Genomic DNA, 20,023 nt, shown 5'->3' with positions numbered 1-20,023 from the left:
CGGCCCATGTAAAAAGGCCTTAAACCGATTGTACCATCAGGTACATTCACTTTAATTTGACCCACGGATAAAATCGGCGCCGGTGTAGGGAAGCTGGCTTTTTGAACCGCAGCCCGGTTCTATCCATGAGTACCGGGCCGGGGCTGAAGCACTGGAGGCGGGCCGGGAAATCCCCTCACCTCTACGACGCGGCTCCATTATAATCAATGGAGCCGCATCACAGAGGGGTGGGGGATACCGGCCAGGCCGCCTCCAGTGCATCAGCCCTGGCCCGGCTAGAACGGCACCGCACACGGGAACCGGGCCGCGGTTTAAAAAATGGACCGCGGCACCGGCTTCCCGGCACCGATTTATCCGTGGGTCAAATTAAAGCAAATGTACCTTATGGTACATTCGCTTTAAAGCACTGGACCCTGTGCAACAGTCAGTCAGCTCCAACCATGATGGAAAGCTGACAGGTGCCTTTTAACACTAACAAAATACAGTGTGTCACAAAAACCCCTCAGAATCACTTGGATAAGTAAACATATTCCCCCAAAGTGACATCAGTGCAATGGGAAGTTGTTCTGAGCCACACCAGGGATCCTTGTTACAGTATGTACACCCTCTTTAACCATTGTATTGGGGTAAAAAATATCTATAGCGTTAAAATGGGCTACATTAATTTAGGTGGATACACACATTACCACAATTCACTGGTGTTGTAGGTAATTTAGGTCGCTGTATTTTTACTGTAGTCTCCAGATGAAAATTTCATAAAATTCTCACATTACAATCATTTAACACACTGCTTTTACGCATGTGGGAAACCAATTGCTCCACAAGAACACATAGCAACAAAAATGGAACATGTATGAAATGCAAAAGCAGTTTTCTCTTTCATCTGTAGGTGGCTGTTACAATCTAATGTCAATAAGGCTTGGTCTTTGTTCACTGCATGTGGCAGTATAGTATAAATCACAAGAATTTAAAGGGAATTAAAGTATTAAAAGTAAAGGGAAGCAAATAAAAAAGTTGCAAAACTTACAAACTCCAATTCATCATTAAGATCTACAGATGAAAACATTTATTGGTTAAAGAGACCCCATGCACTAAACAAATACGTTCTATACCCATTGTGATTGAGGCTAACAATATGATCTGTGCATCATATACACCTATGAATAATATGGTGTTTGACAACTCCTTTTTGCAACATTGATTTAAAGCGTACCTGTCACAAAGTATGCAGACTCGGCGCATCTGAAATCCATTTGGACACTGGACGTTTTATTATCCATGAATACGATTACACCGGGTAAGTACTGTGCACAAGCCTAACTGGATAAGCAAGGGGGTTGTGCACAGTACCGACCCGGAGTGGTTATGTCCTTGAATACCCAAACTTCCAGCAGCCAAAGGGAATCCAAAAGTGGCGGGTCTGTGTGCTTGGTATACTCATCTGGGAGCAATCTAGCTTATCCACAGGATATGCCTTAAGTGTCCCCTAGATGTGGGTCCCACCTTTGGGACCCATACCTATTCTTCAGATCAAGGGCTTCACAAATGCCTCTGGCCTCTTTGCTACCGCTGTAGTTGGTCAGAAATCCAAAAACAAACTAATCTGGCAATTTCTTTAATTTGTGTAACTGGCATTGACTTTAATGGGAGTTGTGTAAATACCATAGCCCTCAGGGTAGGACCTGCATCTGGGAAACACATATAGCATATCCTGTGAATATGTCAAAATTGTCCTAGATGGGTATACCCCTTTAAGAACAGTAAAAATGAAAATGTCATAAAAAAGTCATGGTCCACTAGTGTGTAGGCCTCTAGCAGAGAGGTAATAGGTTCCCGAGTACGGTACATCATTTGAAGACACCATGCAGAGCCATGTCCAGTATAATGCTCATTTGTGAGCACAGTGGTGAATTCACCTCCTTGGCTTACACTTCAGCAGCAACAAAGCAGACAATATGCCTTCACCTTCTTGTTAGAGTATCAGATTCCCTTTGGAAAAATATAATCATTTAATGATTGTTAAGGAAAAAAATAAAAATAAAGTTAAAAAAGAAAGTCCTTCTATACAGTCTGTGAGAACGTCCTTGATTTTCCTTCTGTGCCTTTTTTCATCAAAAAATTGTACAGGTGAGGCAGTTTCATTTTGTCCATGTTTTTACTGTAGACATTTAAGAATATTCCAAGTACGACTAATAATCCGGACCATATATATCTGCAAAACAAAAGTTTATTACATTAGTTTATCTAAGCAAACTAATATCTTGAACAAATTACGAGGAAGTGAAATAGTATATTAAAAACATGCACAATCTTATAGAGTGACTGCAAATTATTAACATAAAACTAGAAAAACAACTAAAATAACATCCTACTGAATGAGTATATTACAATTGAATGCCTTAACCCTTCATGACCAAACAGGATAAAATTACTACATATGTATTTCTTTGTGGCACTTACTGGATGGTGAATGGTTTTGCAAAAAACAGGAAGGATAGCACAATGGTCATGGCCTTTCTTCCAGTTGTTACTGCAGAAATAAAAGTAAAAAGAGAATATTATTTTAGACTATAGTGCCCATACTGTAAATGAAAGCTTATAATCTGGGAACATTAACTGATAGATTTACATAAATTGATTACTGATTGGTTCGATATCAAGGTAGTCATCTGGATATTAGAGGTATCGTATTTCCTTACAAATAAATTAGGAAAACTGTTCTCAACCTGAAAGTCCTGCATACATTGGGTTTCATTTATGCACTATTTTAGAGTGAACTGCCAACTTTTTACAGGTTAGATAGTACAACAAAATCTATTCAATGTGGTTCTTCCACAAGCAAAGGATAAATGATATTACATTGTTATGTTTCCCACCACTAAATAACAGGGCAGGATGTGACAGTGATGGGTCCACTTTTATACAAGGCCAAATGGATCACAAAAAGACTGTATACACATTAGTGATGTCACAATACCAGAATTTTGAGTTCAATACCAATACCAACTTTTTTATTTCAATACTCGATACCATTTCGATACCTAATAACTTATAAAAAAAAACATAAAAATACAAATTTTGAGGGAGATTTATCAAACATGGTGTAAAGTGACACTGGCTTAGTTGCCCCTAGCAACCAATCAGATTCCACCTTTCATTCCTCACAGACTCTTTGGAAAGTGAAAGGTGAAATCTGATTGGTTGCTAGGGGCAACTGAGCCAGTTTCACTTTACACCATGTCTGATAAATCTCCTCCCTAAACTGCAGCTATAATTTTAATCTAACATGTTATCTATATTATTCAGCTCCTACTATTACAGTGATACAATTTCTGTTCTTTTTATTTTACAACTTTTACAACAATTGCTGTGCTCTGACTCCCATAGCTTTCTTATCTTTTGGCCTGTAGGGCTGTGTGAGGGTAATTTTTATACGCCATGATCTAAAGCTTTGATTGGTACCATCTTTGTGTATGTTTGTATATCTTTGTATATTTGTTACATTTTGATTACTTTTAATTACATTTTATTTCTGGGATGCTTAGTTGCCGTATCTAAATCTGCCTGACCATACAGTCTGCTGAGATTCTGTTTGATCCTACCATGGATGTAATCTCTAATGTATCTAAGCCTTTCTGCTGGGAAGGGGCTGCCTGTGTCATTTCTAATGTGTGGTGTGCTGTCCAGGTCCTCAATATAAGCGGGCTGCTGTACTATATGGGATGCAGGCACCATAAAAAAAATAGGGGGCTATATATAAAAATATAGCCAGTACATAACATATAGGGCAGAGGGAATAGCTTTGCCAAATTAAAAATGTAAAACCTCAAAGATTCTCAGGTACCAGCTTATTAGGAAAGTAGCAAAGACCAAGAATTAGACATGGAGCATTATTACTGGATAACAATAACCTGTTATCACTTGGAGGCTGCAGGATTCAAGTGCTGCTTCCCCATTGACAAGTTGGATTAGCCATGCTGATAATGTGTAAGCCAAGAGTAATATCCAAGTCCATATTGCAACTGTAAGTCCCATCCAACCAGGATCACAGGGCCATAAGATGGAGTCACTGTGACTTATTAGATCTGTGGTGAATGGGACCGGCAGCTGTAACAAAAACACAAATGCTAGAGACAAAAAAGTCCATTATAGCCATTGAAGAGACTCATCTCCAGCATTGTTTGTGACTCACTACTGTAGAAAGACTAGTGATGTGAATAAGTAAGAATCCATTATGTACTTTTATCTTTGAGCTCCGGTGTCCTGCTATGTCAATGGGTCGTGAGGGGGTTAACCCTCGGCCGTGCTGAGCTCCGGTGTCCTGCTATGTCAGTGGGTCGTGAGGGGTTAACCCTCAGCCGTGCTGAGCTCCAGTGTGAGGCGTCCATGTGTATCGCTGAGCATTATTCACCAGGTTATCTGGCAGTTACATGGACATGCTGGTGAACTCTGACCTGCTGTGCTGCGGCCCCAGCCCGGCTACTGCTCTGACAATAAGACAGATTCACTACGAAACACCTCCCCAGCACAGCGGGGAGAGGACGACAACGGGACCGGGCAGCATGGAGCAGCAGCTGATGACCCGGGAGGTAAAGGTTCTGCACAGCAGGGGGCAGCACACAGAACATGGCCGGCGCTCAGCTAGCCGTGTTCTGTGTGCTATACTTTATGTTAAGCTGCTCTATTGCACAGTTTAACATAAAGTATCGAATACCAGGAAATCCTGGTACCGAACTGTTTTTGCACCTGGAATACCGATAGTAGTATCGATATTTCGGTGCATCGTGCATCCCTAATACACATTGGCTGTCAATCACTTTTAAGTAAAGCCTTACTGTTGAGGTCTCTATTGCATGAGGTAATACTATTAGTTTATTGGCTCTGCAATATTTTTTTCACTAGGTGCTTTACAGAAAGACCTATGGTCAGCATTTTCTACATACACATTAGAAATAGAGACATATCCAGCAGGGCCTAACAATTTTAAATCTAAGCATCTCTTAAAGGGGTCCTCTTATCTGAAGAAGTTATCCTCTATCCTTAGGATAAGGGATAACAAGCTCATTGTTAACTGGACTACTGTTAGGACCCACACAAATCCTAAAAACGGGGACACAACTGTCCCTGGAAAGAATGATGACCTCTGCACGTGCACGACCAGTGCTCTTTATTTTCTATGGAGCTGCCAAATACTGCCGAGTGCTGAACTCAGAAACGTTTGGCGTCTCTCTTGAATGTGTAAATGCTGAGTGGGCTCTTTGCGTTCTTGGGACAATTTTGTCTTTGTGATCAGACTCCCACTGAATTAATAACTCCTTCAGAAGCAAATACCTTAACCCTTTGAGGACCAGGCCCAAAATGACCCAGTGGACCGCGCAAATTTTGATCTTAGTGTTTCGTTTTCCCTCCTCCCCTTCTAAGAGCTCCAGCACTCTCAGTTTTCTATCTACAAGCCATGTAAGTGCTTGTTTTTTACAGGAATAGTTGTACTGTGTAATGGCGTCATTCATTTTACCATAACATGTACGATGGAATTCCAAATATATTATTTATGAAGATATAAATAGGTGAAATCGTAAAAAAGAATGCAATATGGTAACGTTTGGGGGGTTCCTGTGTCTACGTAATGCACTATATGGTAACAGCGACATGACACTATTATTCTATAGGTCAGTCCGAACACAACCATATGCAGGTTACACAGATTCTCTAATGTTATATATATTTTTTTTTATGAAATCCTTTTTTTTGCCAATTAAATATTAATAAAATGGGCTTATTGTGACGCTTATAACTGTTTTATTTTTTCACCTACGGGGCTGTATGGGGTGTCATTTTTTCCGCCATGATCTCTAGTTTTTATTAATACCATATTTGTGAAGATCGGACGTTTTGATCACTTTTTATTGATTTTTTTTAATATATAATGTAACATAAAATCGGTAATCTGCGCACTTTTTCCCCTCTTTTCGTGTACGCCGTTTACCGGTCACAATGACGCTTGTTATATTTTAATAGATCGGACAATTCCGCACGCTACGGTATATTATATGTTTATCTATTTATTCATTTTTATATGTTTTATTTATATAATGGGAAAGGGGGGTGATTTAGACTTTTATTGGGGGAGGGGTTTTGGGGTAGTGTGTTAGTGTTTTGAACTTTTTTTTTTTACACTTTTGAAGTCCCTTTGGGGGACTTGTACATACAATACTTAGATTTCTACACTGATGAATGCTATGCCATAGGCATAGCATTGATCAGTGTTATCGGCGATCTGCTCATTGAGCCTGCCTGTGCAGGCTCAGTGTAGCAGATCGCCGATCGGACCGCACGGAGGCAGGTGAGAGACCTCCGGCAGTCCGTTTCAACGATCGGGACCCCCGCAGTCACACTGCGGGGGTCCCGATCGGTAAGTGACAGGGGACTCCCCCTGTCACTTACACTTAAACGCTGCGGTCACGCCGTGATCGCGGCGTTTAAGGGGCTAATGACACGCGGCAGCGCGATCGCTGCAGCGTGTCATTACCGGTGAGGTCCCGGCTGCTGATTGCAGCCGTCCCCCACCTGCTATGAAGCGCGCTCCGCTCCGGAGCGCGCTTCATAGCGGGAAAAACACCCGGGACGTAAGGTTACGTCATGGGTCGTCTGGGGACAGACTTCCATGATGTAACCCTACGTCCAGGGTCGTCTAAGGGTTAAAGGGACTCTGTACCCACAATCTGTCCCCCCAAAACCACTTGTACCTTCAGGTAGCTGCATCTGTCCTGGGGTCCATTTGGCAGGTGATGCAGTTATTGTCCTAAAAACAACTTTTAATCCTGCAGCGCTGTGTCTAACAGGCCGGGGCTTACATTTGTATATGCATTAGGCTGGCACCACCCTCCTCATCATTAGGAATGCTCCAGGAACATTTACTGCTGTTTGAGCTTTGCACAGGTGTATTAATGATCCAGCCCATGTTCATTATGCACACAGGTGGAGAATAGGAAGCAATCTGCCTGGAGCATTCCTGATGATGAGGAGGGTGGGGAGGAAGGACAGAGAGGGTGTGCCAGCCTAATGCATATACAAATGTAAGCCCCGGCTGTTAGACACAGTGCTGCAGGATTAAAAGTTGTTTTTATGACAATAACTGCATCCCCTGTCAAACGGACCCCAGGACAGATCTTGGATTAAAAACAGCTATCCAAAGATACAAGTGGTTTGGGGGGGGTCAGATTGTGGGTACAGAGTCGCGTTAAGGGTGGGTTCACATGTATCGAAATTCTGCATACCGAGTTCTGCAGCGAGATCTGTTTGCGATTCCTGGCAGTGTCAGTTTGAATAGGTTTATATACTTGCAGATTATTCATTCCACTGCCAATATGTAAAGCATCATCCCCCTTAGCCTGCCGCGACACAGTGAATACTTTACTTTGCCGGGAGCCACAGAAGCAGGCTGTAATGTGGACGGTAAAGTATTCACTGGGATGCAGCGGGTTAAGGGGGATGGTGCTCTACATACTCGCAACGTAATGAAAATTCTGCTGCAAGTATGTAAAACTATTCAAACTGACAGAGCTGAGAACCGCAGTGGATCTCGCCGCATGAGATCGCCTGCAATTCCGGTACATGTGAACCAACCCTAAAGGTAAACTATCAGCAGATTAGATGCCAATATTCATACATTGATCCTCAGCGCCTTTTTAGGAACTTTGGAGTTTAGCAGATATGTAAATGAGGTGGTTTAATGCTCTGGGGACAGGACTACCACCCTCAGTACACCGATCCGCCCAGGCCATCTCACCCCCTCTAATGAATATTGGAGTGGCACACTGCATGGACGTCACCTCACCACTCATCACTGCATATCGGCGGATAAATATTCGGAGGGTGGGCCAGCTGGGGGCGGATTGGTGCATAGAAGGGAGAGCGGTAAGGCTGACTTGAGCACATGGCCGCAAGATCTCCCCCTCCCCTCTCTCCCCTGCCGCTGTTACAAGCTTCTAACAGCGGCAGAGGACAAAAGGGGGAGGGGAGATAGGGACTTCAGCTTATGGAATTATTATGATCCCATATACTTGTCTCACTTAAAGGGGTAGTGCGGCGCTAAGAAATTATTTACAAAATAACACACATTACAAAGTTATACAACTTTCCCGTGTTCCCCGACCCCACCCGTGGACCCGGAAGTGTATTGCATTATATATACCTGATTCGTGTCGACCGCCGTCCGTATTTCTTCTGACAGTAATGTAATCTTAGGGAGGCCAGCAGACCCGCTCCTGCCGTCCCCCCTCTGCCGCGTCATAACTATGCTCAGCCGCGATTGGCTGAGCACAGTTATGCTCAGCCAATCGCGGCTGAGCACAGTTATGACGCGGCAGAGGGGGGGGGGGGGCGGCAGGAGCGGGGGTCGACACGAATCAGGTATGTATAATGCACTACACTTCCGGGTCCACGGGCAGGGGTCGGGGAACACGGGAAAGGGGGCCATTCACATACATAACAAAGTTGTATAACTTTGTAATGTGTGTTATTTTGTGAATAATTTCTTAGCGCCGCACTACCCCTTTAAGATGGTAATAGTTTTGGCGTGCTTTTACTTATCCAAATGATTCTGAGACAGTTTCTTTGTGACATATTCTACTTTATGCTAGTTGAAGATTTTAATCGATACATTCAATGTTTTTGGGTGAAACAACTTCAAAATTCTCTAAAAAAAAAAAAAGCATTTTTCTTAATTCTCTGCTTGTAAGAGTCATGCCACAAGTTAGTTATTAAATTTACATCAAAGAAACCTCTTCTTTACATTGGCATCATTTAATAAACATTTTTTTTTACATTTTAGAACATTGCTCAGGTTAGAAATTTAGCAGTAATGTACCAAAGTTTCAAGAAAATTTCAAAATCATATTGTTAGAGGCCACTTCAGTTTTTCAGTGGATCTGATGGGCCTGTATGTAAAAAATCCCCACAATGGTTTAAGTACAGCCATATTCTGAGAGCTGTATTTTATATAATGCTATTGTTTTATTGTTTTTTTTTTAAGTCTTCTTTTTTGTGTCAATAACTGTGATCCCCCCCCCCCTGCAGAGTCCAATCCAGCATGGTTGTTGTTTTCTTTCATCTACCCCTTAAACAGTCACATACAGTAAATGTATCCCACCTGTGCCACCGATATTCCGGATAAGTGATTGACGATCGGCGTTTGCTTACAGTGCCTAATACACGGCTCCATAATTGTGCAGCAAGGGCTGTATAGATATCATTAGCCATATTTGTGTAACCATTGCCTTAAGTGTAAAATAATAAACTGTATACGTACCTGTCCACGCTCCCTGGTCTTCTTCTCGCTTCTGTCTGCTTGTTGCAGCCACCCCTGGCACCTCTGAGCTGGTCTCTGAAGTGATAGGCTGCTCAGCCAATCACTGACCGAGATGGTACAGCGCTGTGGCCAGTGATTGGCTGAGCGGCCTCTCACTTCACAGACCGGCTAAGAATTTCCAGCAGCGGCTGTGGGGAGCAGGCAGAGGTGAGAGGGACACTACGGAGCGTGGACAGGTACGTATAATGTTTATTTATTTATTTTTACACAGTCATCAGCAGTGGGACACACATTACTATTAAACACAGCGATACACAGTCCCCGCCAATGATTTTTTAACATGTTGGAAGACAAAGATTAGCCTCTTTTCTCATGCAGTGTCAACACTTTTTCAGAGGCCATGCTACCTTGTATTCATGTATAGAGCCCCTACCATGTTGAACGCTCTCCCTCCCTCTACTGCTTAGCCCTTGCCACATTTTGACAAGCGCCCCCACTTCCCCTAAACAGATTGCCCCCCTTGTTGTGCTTGCACCATCAAGTAGTTGCAATTGTAGCTAAAGTTGTCTATACAGCTTACGCTAATGTCAGCTAAACATGCTAGCAGGTTTAGCCTATAGTATAAGGAGTATGGCATTAGAGATAAGGGTTGGGAGTGCTTGATTTTGCCCCCCCTCCCACACACACACTCTTATTTAGATAGATAGAAGATCAAATAGATGCATATACACAAAACAAACTACCTATAAAAAGTACAGATTATGGCATGAAACATTACGTCTTATTACATTTAGTTTTTTTTAAGGGCCTTCTAAACCCAAGGAGGAAAAAACAGAAACGCAAAAATAAAACTTGGCCTGGTCCTTAAGAAGTTACAGTGAATCTGTCAGCTTCAATTCACATTCTAAACTGCTGATACTGTGACAGCTGTTAGGGCAAGGATACATGGCATCTTTCATATATCCGTCTGTGCTCCTGTAACATAGAAAAATGCTTCCCCACCCCTGTATTGCTGCAAGCTGGAAAGCCTCCTTGCATCCCCAATCACCTCTGATTGACAGTCAGCTGGAATCTAATGATCCATTTACACAGAAAGATTATCTGATAGATTATCTGCCAAAGATTTGAAGCCAAAGCTAGGAACAGACTATAAACAGAGATCAGGCCATAAAGGAATGCCTGAGATTTCTCCTATTTTCAAATCCATTCCTGGCTTTGGCTTCAAATCTTTGGAAGATTATCTGACAAATAATCTTTCTGTGTAAATGGACCCTAAACCTTGCTTTCAAATCTTTCACCTGTGCACAATCTTTATGCTCAGTTTAGGGATGAGATTCAAAAACAAGGCTCAGCTTCCAGCTGGCTATCAAGCAACGATAGGGATTGGGGGGGGGGGGGGGGGGGGGGGGGGGGGAGGATGCTTTACTGCACTCAGCACGGGAAAGCCTCTTTGACACTTAATCTAAGAAAAATAAAGCATTTTAACATGTTCTGGAAGCACAGATAAATATATATGTAAGGTACCATGTGGGTCTGCTTGATCTGACAGCTAACTACCAGTCAGCACACAAATTGCAGATGACAGATTCTCTTTATTACTTTATTATCTCTTGCCAGGGACAGCACTACGGTCATGAGGAGGGACTTTGAGTAGGTGCCACGATCTAGGAACCTGGATTACTAAACTAACACAGAGTTCTGCTGGTGGTCATTTTCCTCCCACTCCTCAGCAGGCAGCAGTCCACACAGGTGTGAGCTCACATCACAGGGGATTTACTGCTGTTTGTGGGAGTATCTGACATACAAGTCAGCTGGGAGAGGGGATTTATTGGCATGGGAAAGGCTTCATACACTAGCCGAAACAGGCCTTACCTGTAACCCACTCGTTACAATTTGTTAAAGGTGAACTATCAGAACGTTTGTGTAAACGAAGCTGCCGATATCCCTCAGCAGCTCTTTGGCAGTGTTGTTATTCATTTTTGCGTGCGTCCTGGCAGAGCCAATATGAGGTGAAGGGCTGAGGTGAATCAGCAGGTTTGTTTACACCATAAAAAAACTTTTGAAATGTCAAAAGCTTTGATTGATCAGGGTCTGAATCTTCAGACTGCAACCGCTCGGTAGAATGAGGTGAGAGAAAGCTGTGCTCAAGGCATTCTTCTTCTTACTCTGCGTCAAGTGATCAGACAGACGCATAATGAAAGTCTATAGGGAATGCCTCTTCACACTGACACAGAGCGGGCAGCGGTAGGAAGCAGGGCTCCACTCCTTGAAAGATTGATCAGGGTTTGATAAAGTTTTTTTGGTGACAGAACTTCAATGACCTTGATGCTGCTCTCCTCTATTCCCTGAATTGCCTCAGATCATAAAGGAACAAATGGCATGGTAGATATTGGTAATATGCCATTTTCTTAATACAATAAAATAGTTATAATTCCATTCTATCAAATCTACTATTTTCCAGGAAACATTACTTTGGGTCTCTCTCCATTATAAACTATATAAATCTATTGCTGACAATGTGCCATTCATCATTCTCTTTACCTAAAATGGTTCTATCTACACCGAAACATATTCATATGTATGCTCGCAACACACCATAGTATAGGGATATTTCATTAAGAAAATTACCTGTCACAGCAACAAGAGCTCCAAACAATTTAATCAATGCGAGAACAAAAGAAATCCCAAAATAGCCAGTCAGGGAAAAAAAGAAGGCATAACCGTAGGTCTTAAATGGATACTAAAAAGGAAGAAAAAAAGTTACAGAAAAAAAGAAAATATAAAAAATATATTGTAATATATTTCAAAAAACGTAAGCGAGTAAATCCATTCTGCAGTGATATATTTTTTGTAATATCACAAACTCTCAAATTTGTTAATGTGAAATCTAGTTTTTTAAAGTGCATTTATCTTACATTTCCAGATAATCTAGACAAGGTTAAGATATTTCAAAGGATATAAGGTCTGGTGCATTCTGGTATATGTTTAAAACGAAAAAGGTGACATTCGAAAATGAATGCACACAGTAAATATACAACCTGACTGATGTGTTAATTCTCAATAAATAAAACATGCCATTACAGTGTTATTTTTTTTATGAAGGAAAAAAATTATTTGCAGAGCGAGTATACGGCTTGAAGGTAGTGCCTATTCAGCAGCCTCTGCATAACATGACATGTATATTTTATGCTGTCATGCACTATTGCCTTGCATTAATACAGTTCTCAGTCGTATACCAGCCATTTCCTTTTTTAATCAAGCTCCTCTATTCCACACTCACCTTGGAACAGAATGATACGGCGGGAGCCAATCCACTGGTAATGGCCAAGCCCAGTAAGATGTAAACAAATCCTATGGAATATGAATACAGAACCTAAAAATGATAATAGGAAATACAATATTCAAAATGAGAGACCCTTTAATTGAATCAGACTGGTAATACTAAGCAATAATAGCAATATGGGGAGGGGGAAAAAAGCGTGTGTATGTTTAAAAACACATAAATTTATATATATTTATACAATATAGATAAAGACATACACACAATATATGTATATGGAAATATTTAAATGGAAATATTTATAAAGGTTGTATTGTCTCTTAAGTAATGTTCCATGCCCCTGGAAAACGTCTAATGCATACACTAGACACACAGTGACCTAATAAAGTAAAGTGGCAAAAGGGTAATAAATACCATTTTGCACTTTGGTTTTTCAATGCAAGTCTAGGTATATGTCAAGAAATAGGTTTGTATATATATATATTTTTAACCCTAAAAATCCTGTGCGCACAGCAGGAAACCTACGGCATCTCAGAGCTGGAGTAAGTTTCCTGCTTATATTTACAGCAAAAAAAATTATGAATTAAGCGGACCTCGAGTCCGCCCCCCCCCCCCTCCCTGCCCCCTGGCGTACCTGTTGGAAAATGGCCCGCTGCGCAAAATTTATTCGCAAAACGGCCATTTGCGAAAAAATTTATTCGCATAGGGCCCATTTCCGACAAAAAATATGTGTTTTTGCCTTGATACATCTCCCACCAGTGTTAAAGGGGTATCCTCATTTTCAAAATGTTTTATATGTTATAGATAATTCAAAATATAAGCAATTTGGCCAATGCATTTCATTAGCAAAGTGTTTTACTTTGGCCTTCTTCTTCTCCTGTAGAGTTAACAGCTTATTGCCTAGGTTCCTGATGACTGCATTCTTCTCTGTGAGTGGTGTTTTTACTTCTTCTATTTCTCCTTCTAAGATGCCACAAATTTACAAGGCTTGGATTTTCCCTGGAGGCGTGTGTAATGTCAGAGGGAGACACAGCGATGAAGAGCTGATATATACATATCACCACTCTGTGTAAGGTGTTAGGCTGTATGTCTGTCAGATGTTGGAGGACTCCCAATGTATACCTATGACAAACGCTAATTAATGTCATTCTTCTTACATAGAGCCCTATCTTAAAAAAGGTACAATGTGTGGATCAAGCTCAACGGAAAAGTGAGGAAGTCTGTGCTAGTCCATCCAGCAAACCATGATGGATATGACCTGAAGGATGCAATTTTGGAGCATGTGGGTTAATGTGGTCTATGGATCAAATTTACATACGTGCCAGGACCTCTTCCAGCACTTAAAGCGTAACTGTCATTTCAGTTATATCAACAGTTCAAGCGATTTTAAGAAACTTTGTAATAGGTTTTATAAACCAAAAGAGTTTCCCTCTGTACTGAAAAAGCAATCTCCCAGCCTCCCCCCTCACTTCAGAAGAAGCAGGATTTCTGTGTCCATTATGTGGCTATGGAGAGGGAGGGGCTGTTAGGAGTGACTGAGCATGGAGGAGTCCTGCACAGCACAACACCCTGCAATCTTCTCTCAGTAAGTTCATAGATTAGCACTGACCTTTCTGACCCCTGAATCCAGCATTTTAGGTGCCCAGAGAGTCTACAAACAGCTGACCTTCATGTCACCTCTTCCTGCTCCCTCATCTCCCTCGGCCCCTCCCCCCTCCATAAGGATAGAATGGAGAGAGCAGAACCCGTCTTCACTGGCTTCTCTGTAATGAAGACGTGTTTGCCTGATAATGCACAGATAAGAAGTCAGGGGGGGGAGGCTGCGAAATTGCTTTTTGAGTACAGAAGGAGGCTTTTTTGGCTGATAAAACCTATTACAGTGTTTCTTAAAATCGCTTATACTACTGATTTCTGCAATTAAAAAAAAAAATATGACAGTTACGCTTTAAGTTAAAGGACACTGCTAAATGCCATCTGAGATGAGCCTTACACAGTCATATATACTGCTCTGTGCAATACAGAGGTAAGAAAGCAGATGCGGGGGCAGCAGAGGTACAGACATCAGACTGTCATTTTTACTAATAAAGTTCTGTCCATTCTTTTGGTGTGGGCATAAGTATTATTGGTGTTTTTCAAATACATATTAATAACATAGGATTAGATTATTATCTGGTTAGTAGGATTCTGACTGTTGGGACATAAGAATTCCTGTGTTACCACTTATAGATGGGTAACAGCATGTCCAAAGACTTCATTCTATGAGAGGGGAATGCAGGACGTTGAATGGCCCGTGTATGGATTTAGGAGTCGCACCTAAGAGCCCCAATAATGTTTTAGGGCAGGGGTGCGCAGCCCTCCAGCTTTTGCAAAACTACAATTACCATCATGTTTGGACAGCTTAAGCTCTGGATGTACAATCATCATGGGGATTGTAGTTTTGCAACAGCTAGAGGGCTGCGGATTCAATAGCCTAGCTCTAGGGAAAGTGGAGCATTATATAGCCTCAACATCCTCCAACTTTGTATGGGCCCACCTTAATAAAGAAGAGAAATGTCAGGAAAGAAAACATTGATAGGTGGCAAAATCTGGACTAGAGTCCAGACATCTTGAAGAATTTACCCGTACCATTTCTGAATTCGATCCATTGTGTAACTTCATAGCTTTTTCTTGCACATTTCCTATCACAGCATCAGCACATAGTGCAAGGGAAATAAGCAACACACCTTAAAAAAAAAAAAACAAAAAAAACAAACAAACCACATGAAACACCCCAGAAAAACTAAAACCTAACATTATCTATCAACTATTAATACAAACAGGAAAAGCATTCAGTAGTAAACACATTATCTTCCATAGCACTGCTGTGCTTACCCAAAGATAGTGGTATATGTTCTTAGATAAGGCCAAATTGATTAGCTACTAATTGATGACAACGGCCATATAAAAGCAGCATCTACAAACTAAAATTCTTAGAGCAATCTCTGCCTAAGCGCAAGGAAGCAGCGGAAACCCTCATCCAAGCAGGGGTTTATGATAGGAATATTTTTACGAGACAGCATAAGAGTATGCTTTGTTTATACTAGCTGAATAGTTTTGCTCCCTTTAGGCAAAAATGTCATCTGAATAGATTTGTCCCTCACAATGTTCAAAGGAATCTGATTAAATTATGTAAGTAGAGCTTCAGCTGGAATCAGACTAGTTTATGTATCAATGTTTCTGAGAAATTTATGAGTAAAAGTCAAGTGAAGTCAATTTGGCATTTAGTAACTAGCATCCAAACTGCTACCCTTAGGCAACTGAATCCTTAAGAATTTTTCATTTGAAAGTTAATATAAAATAGAGAAAGTAGTATGTTTTCTGAAAGCCTCTATGCCTGCAAGACTTTTGCTGGTTTATGCATTTATCCATGCATATGCTAGTGTCAATACTCATTTAACATATGTTACCTAATACACCGCCTTTGCAAAGAATAATATGTTGTAATAAACTCCAGTTCATAGCCTCCTTTTTTTCCCTCTTATTGTCTGTTCCGCTCCACTTTTATATACAAAGAGAAACACTACTGTGACTACAGTTTCTTTTGTTAAAACAGCATAGTGAGCAAATCCAATTACTGATATTTGCATACTGCATACACACACACACCCAACATTTCCTCTCAAATCTCATTTCAAGTAAAGTAATAGCTTTCAATTGCATAAAAGACAAGTACAGTAAAATAACTTCAGCCATACATTTTTTGCAACTAAACTTTAGAAAGTCAGAGCTGGCATAAAGTCAAGTGGCGTAACACCACACAGATAATCGGAAGAATCAGCTCAATTGTACAACATTGCACAAAGGAAATCATGGTTTTCTAAAGGAGTGCATATAGATTTAGTACAGGTATAGATTTAAGGCCCTGTTACACCAAACGATTATTGTCCGTACTTGGCCGATTACCGGCAATTCCAGCTAATAATTGTTTGGTGTAATACCACATGTTAAAAGGCCATGATCAGCCGACATGCACAGTGTCGGCTGATCATGGTCTTTCAACATGTTGAAAGACGCAGATCACGTCAGTGACAGTATGCTGCTCATGGCTCCGTGTAATCGGAGCGGCAGCAGCAGACCACCACTGACTTTAATAGGGATCTAAGAATTGTCCGGCCTACTCCTCCCGCTGTCCCCCACTCGCTATCTGTGCGTGTAATAGCAGGTCGTGCTTCCTTCCCCCTCATTATCTTGCCATGTAATATGGCCTTTAGTTATCATCATAATGCACAGAAAGCTAGGTGATGGGAAATAGAGACAGATCATATAAGACACCAACCTACATGTACTCAAGGAGTCTAGATATAGGATATCTGCAATTTTTAGATAAAAACAAGACTGCAACAGCTTTTTCACTGAATAATGAAAAGTGATGTAAGTGAAAGGCCCTATTACACAGGAATATTATCTACCAAATCAGGAAGAAATTCTGCTGTGTAATAGGGCCAGCGATCAGCCCATGAACAAGCTAATGCTCACTCGTTTGCTGATAGCTCAAAAAATAATCTGTTGTCGACTATGTATCTCCCTGTGTAATAAGAGATGTGTGGCCGATGGCTCACTACCCCATTGCCTCTACAGCCTGTTTTGGCTTAAAGGGGTTATCCAGCGCTACAAAAACATGGCCACTTTTCCCCTCTCTCTTGTCTCCAGTTCAGGTGCGGTTTGCAATTAAGCTCCACGTACTTCAATGGAACTGAGTTTGAAACCCCACCCAATCTTGGTAAACTTTTGTAGATACATTTAATTTTTTTTAATTCAAAATTCTTTTTTTCAAAGGTAGATAGTCATGCCACATGTAGTAATTATTACTGCAACATCTACAACATGTCTACTTTATGTTGACATAATTTACTTTTTTACCTTTTTAGGATGTTAGAGACCTTCAAAATCCAGCAGCAATTTTTCAAAATTTCTGGAATTTAAATTCTAATCTAATCTAAGAGACCAGTTCAGTTCTGAAGTGGATTTGTAGGGCCTGTATGTTAGTTACCCCCATAAATCCCTCACGTCTACGAGGAGTGACGAAGGGAGCTGATGTACTGCCATAGAAGGCTGTGGTGGCGCAGACTTTGGGCACTATGAGGTTAATTGACTGGGTAGGAGCGTGGCTCCTCTTCAGGCAGCTGCAGTGGAGTAAAGCAATGTGCAGCGGCCTCCCAATTGCTGGCCCACAAAGCAGGGGGAAGGAAGCTATGACTAGCCAGCTCATCATAATGCAAGAACTACCTGCATTCAATGACGAGCCAGTTCGTCATTATGTGGTAAAGGGTTAATGCAAGAGGCTGCACAAACAGCCCAATCTTGGGACTGTTCTTGCAGCCCTGGCCACACGAACATCGAGCCATGTAATATAGCAGATCAGTGCTTGTTTAGGCTACGTTCACACAGAGCAAAAGGAGCGGATTACGCAAGGAAATATTTCCGCCTGAAATCAACTGACGCTGAATTCCAAGCAGAATATAAGCAGAATGTAAGCAGAATCCCTGCGTATTCTGCTAGGAAAGTGTTCAGCTCGTAATCAGCTCTTGACAAATTCAGCGCGGAATACTCGAGGAATCCGCGCTGAATCTGCATGCATTCAGCACTGAAATTCAGCGAGTATTTGGTGAGTAAACTAGACTATACCAGAACATATACTAGAATTCTCCTCCCCCCCCTTTTCCCCATTTCTGCGCTGATTCAGCGAGTAATTTCCGCTTGTATTACGCTTGTATTCCGCGCTGAATACGCTTGTATTCCGCGCTGAAACAGAAAATCAGAGCCCCATTGATTTGTATAGGCTTCCGCTAGCGGAAGAATGAACATGTTCATTCTTCTGGCGGAAAGCGGATTAGTTCAGTGCGGAAATTCCACTGTGTGAACTGCAGAGCAGAATTTCCATTCAACACAATGGAAATTAGCTCTGCACCTATTTTTAGGCTACGTTCACACAGAGCAAAAGGAGCGGATTACGCAAGGAAATATTTCCGCCTGAAATCAACTGACGCTGAATTCCGAGCAGAATATAAGCAGAATGCAAGCAGAATCCCTGCGTATTCTGCTAGGAAAGTGTTCAGCTCGTAATCAGCTCTTGACAAATTCAGCGCGGAATACTCGAGGAATCCGCGCTGAATCCGCATGCATTCAGCGCTGAAATTCAGCGAGTATTTGGTGAGTAAACTAGACTATACCAGAACATATACTAGAATCCTCCTCCCCCCCCTTTTCCCCATTTCCGCGCTGATTCAGCGAGTAATTTCCGCTTGTATTACGCTTGTATTCCGCGCTGAATCCGCGCTGAATCCGCGCTGAAACAGAAAATCAGAGCCCCATTGATTTGTATAGGCTTCCGCTAGCGGAAGAATGAACATGTTCATTCTTCTGGCGGAAAGCGGATTAGTTCAGTGCGGAAATTCCACTGTGTGAACTGCAGAGCAGAATTTCCATTCAACACAATGGAAATTAGCTCTGCACCTATTTTAACGGCTGAAATTTCAGCGCTGATTCAGCGCAGAAATTCAGCTGCTTTTGCTCAGTGGGAACGAGCCCTAACGGCTGCAATTTCAGCGCTGATTCAGCGCAGAAATTCAGCTGCTTTTGCTCAGTGGGAACGAGCCCTTACAGTGCAGCTTGGCCTTATAGGGGTATGTCAGGCATACTTTTTATTATATATACTGCTAGGGCTGCACAGAAATAATAAACAGCTTATTCGCAGCTATCACGCTCCCTGGGGTTCCTAGTGTGACAATGTCAGACAGACTTGTCATGGCAGTGACAGCCCACTCGTTCAATTACTAACTAAAGCGGGACAGCACCCCAGCTACTGATTGGCCGAGTGGGCTGTCAGTGGCAAGATGAGTTTAGTGTGAACCAGGACATCAGAAGAGAAGGATTTAAAGGGGGTTGTACGGACAGAACATTTTATAGATTTATGCTCAGTGAGGGGGTAATAAAAACACACTCCTATCTACCCAGTTACTGCTGATACCATGGCAGTCCGGTCCTTGCCGTGCGGTGCTTCCAGGTTATTGGGCTATTACAATTATTCAGCGAGCAGGGCTACACGACTGATTGCTTACATCAGTGTCATCAGCACATTGCTTGCTTAAATAGGTCAATGTATGTGCCTGTACGAGGCACGATTAATCACAGGGTTGGGCCGCATGAACAATCATTTTATTGTTATGTGGCTAGTAAATGAGGATTGGCTGCACAGCCCCCATTTAGACAAAGATGTGGGGCTGATGACGATGATTTTGACAACCACACAAAAGATCAAATCAGCCAATGAGAGCATTTTCTGGCCCATCAGGTAAATGAGCATTCCTAGGAATGCTTATAATAGGTCAGTTTAAAAGGGCCTTTAGGTGTATGGCAGCCTGATCTGTGGTTTGAGAAAAGTGTCAGGTGTGCTG

The 20,023-nt window shown here is 41.8% G+C and overlaps 1 protein-coding gene across 3 annotated transcripts in view; it reads right to left on the bottom strand.

Annotated features, from left to right (window-relative positions):
- Nucleotides 1–699: 699 nt before the first annotated feature.
- SLC35B3 (solute carrier family 35 member B3) overlaps nt 700–20,023 on the bottom strand; it is a 49,411-nt gene continuing 30,087 nt past the window's right edge. For all 3 annotated transcript variants that reach the window (XM_069958040.1, XM_069958041.1, XM_069958042.1), the window contains exons 6-10: nt 15,216–15,313; nt 12,591–12,683; nt 11,939–12,050; nt 2,461–2,530; nt 700–2,212 (exon numbers count right to left, since the gene is read on the bottom strand). In XM_069958040.1, the coding sequence (XP_069814141.1) occupies nt 2,062–2,212; nt 2,461–2,530; nt 11,939–12,050; nt 12,591–12,683; nt 15,216–15,313 (524 nt within the window). In that variant the 3' untranslated portion in view covers nt 700–2,061. The remainder of the gene's footprint in view (nt 2,213–2,460; nt 2,531–11,938; nt 12,051–12,590; nt 12,684–15,215; nt 15,314–20,023) is intronic.

This window comes from Dendropsophus ebraccatus, chromosome 2 (genome assembly GCF_027789765.1).
Source record: "Dendropsophus ebraccatus isolate aDenEbr1 chromosome 2, aDenEbr1.pat, whole genome shotgun sequence".
Classification (NCBI taxonomy): domain Eukaryota; kingdom Metazoa; phylum Chordata; class Amphibia; order Anura; family Hylidae; genus Dendropsophus; species Dendropsophus ebraccatus.
Note: the sequence above shows the minus strand (reverse complement) of the source record. Positions and strands in the feature narration are given on the sequence as shown.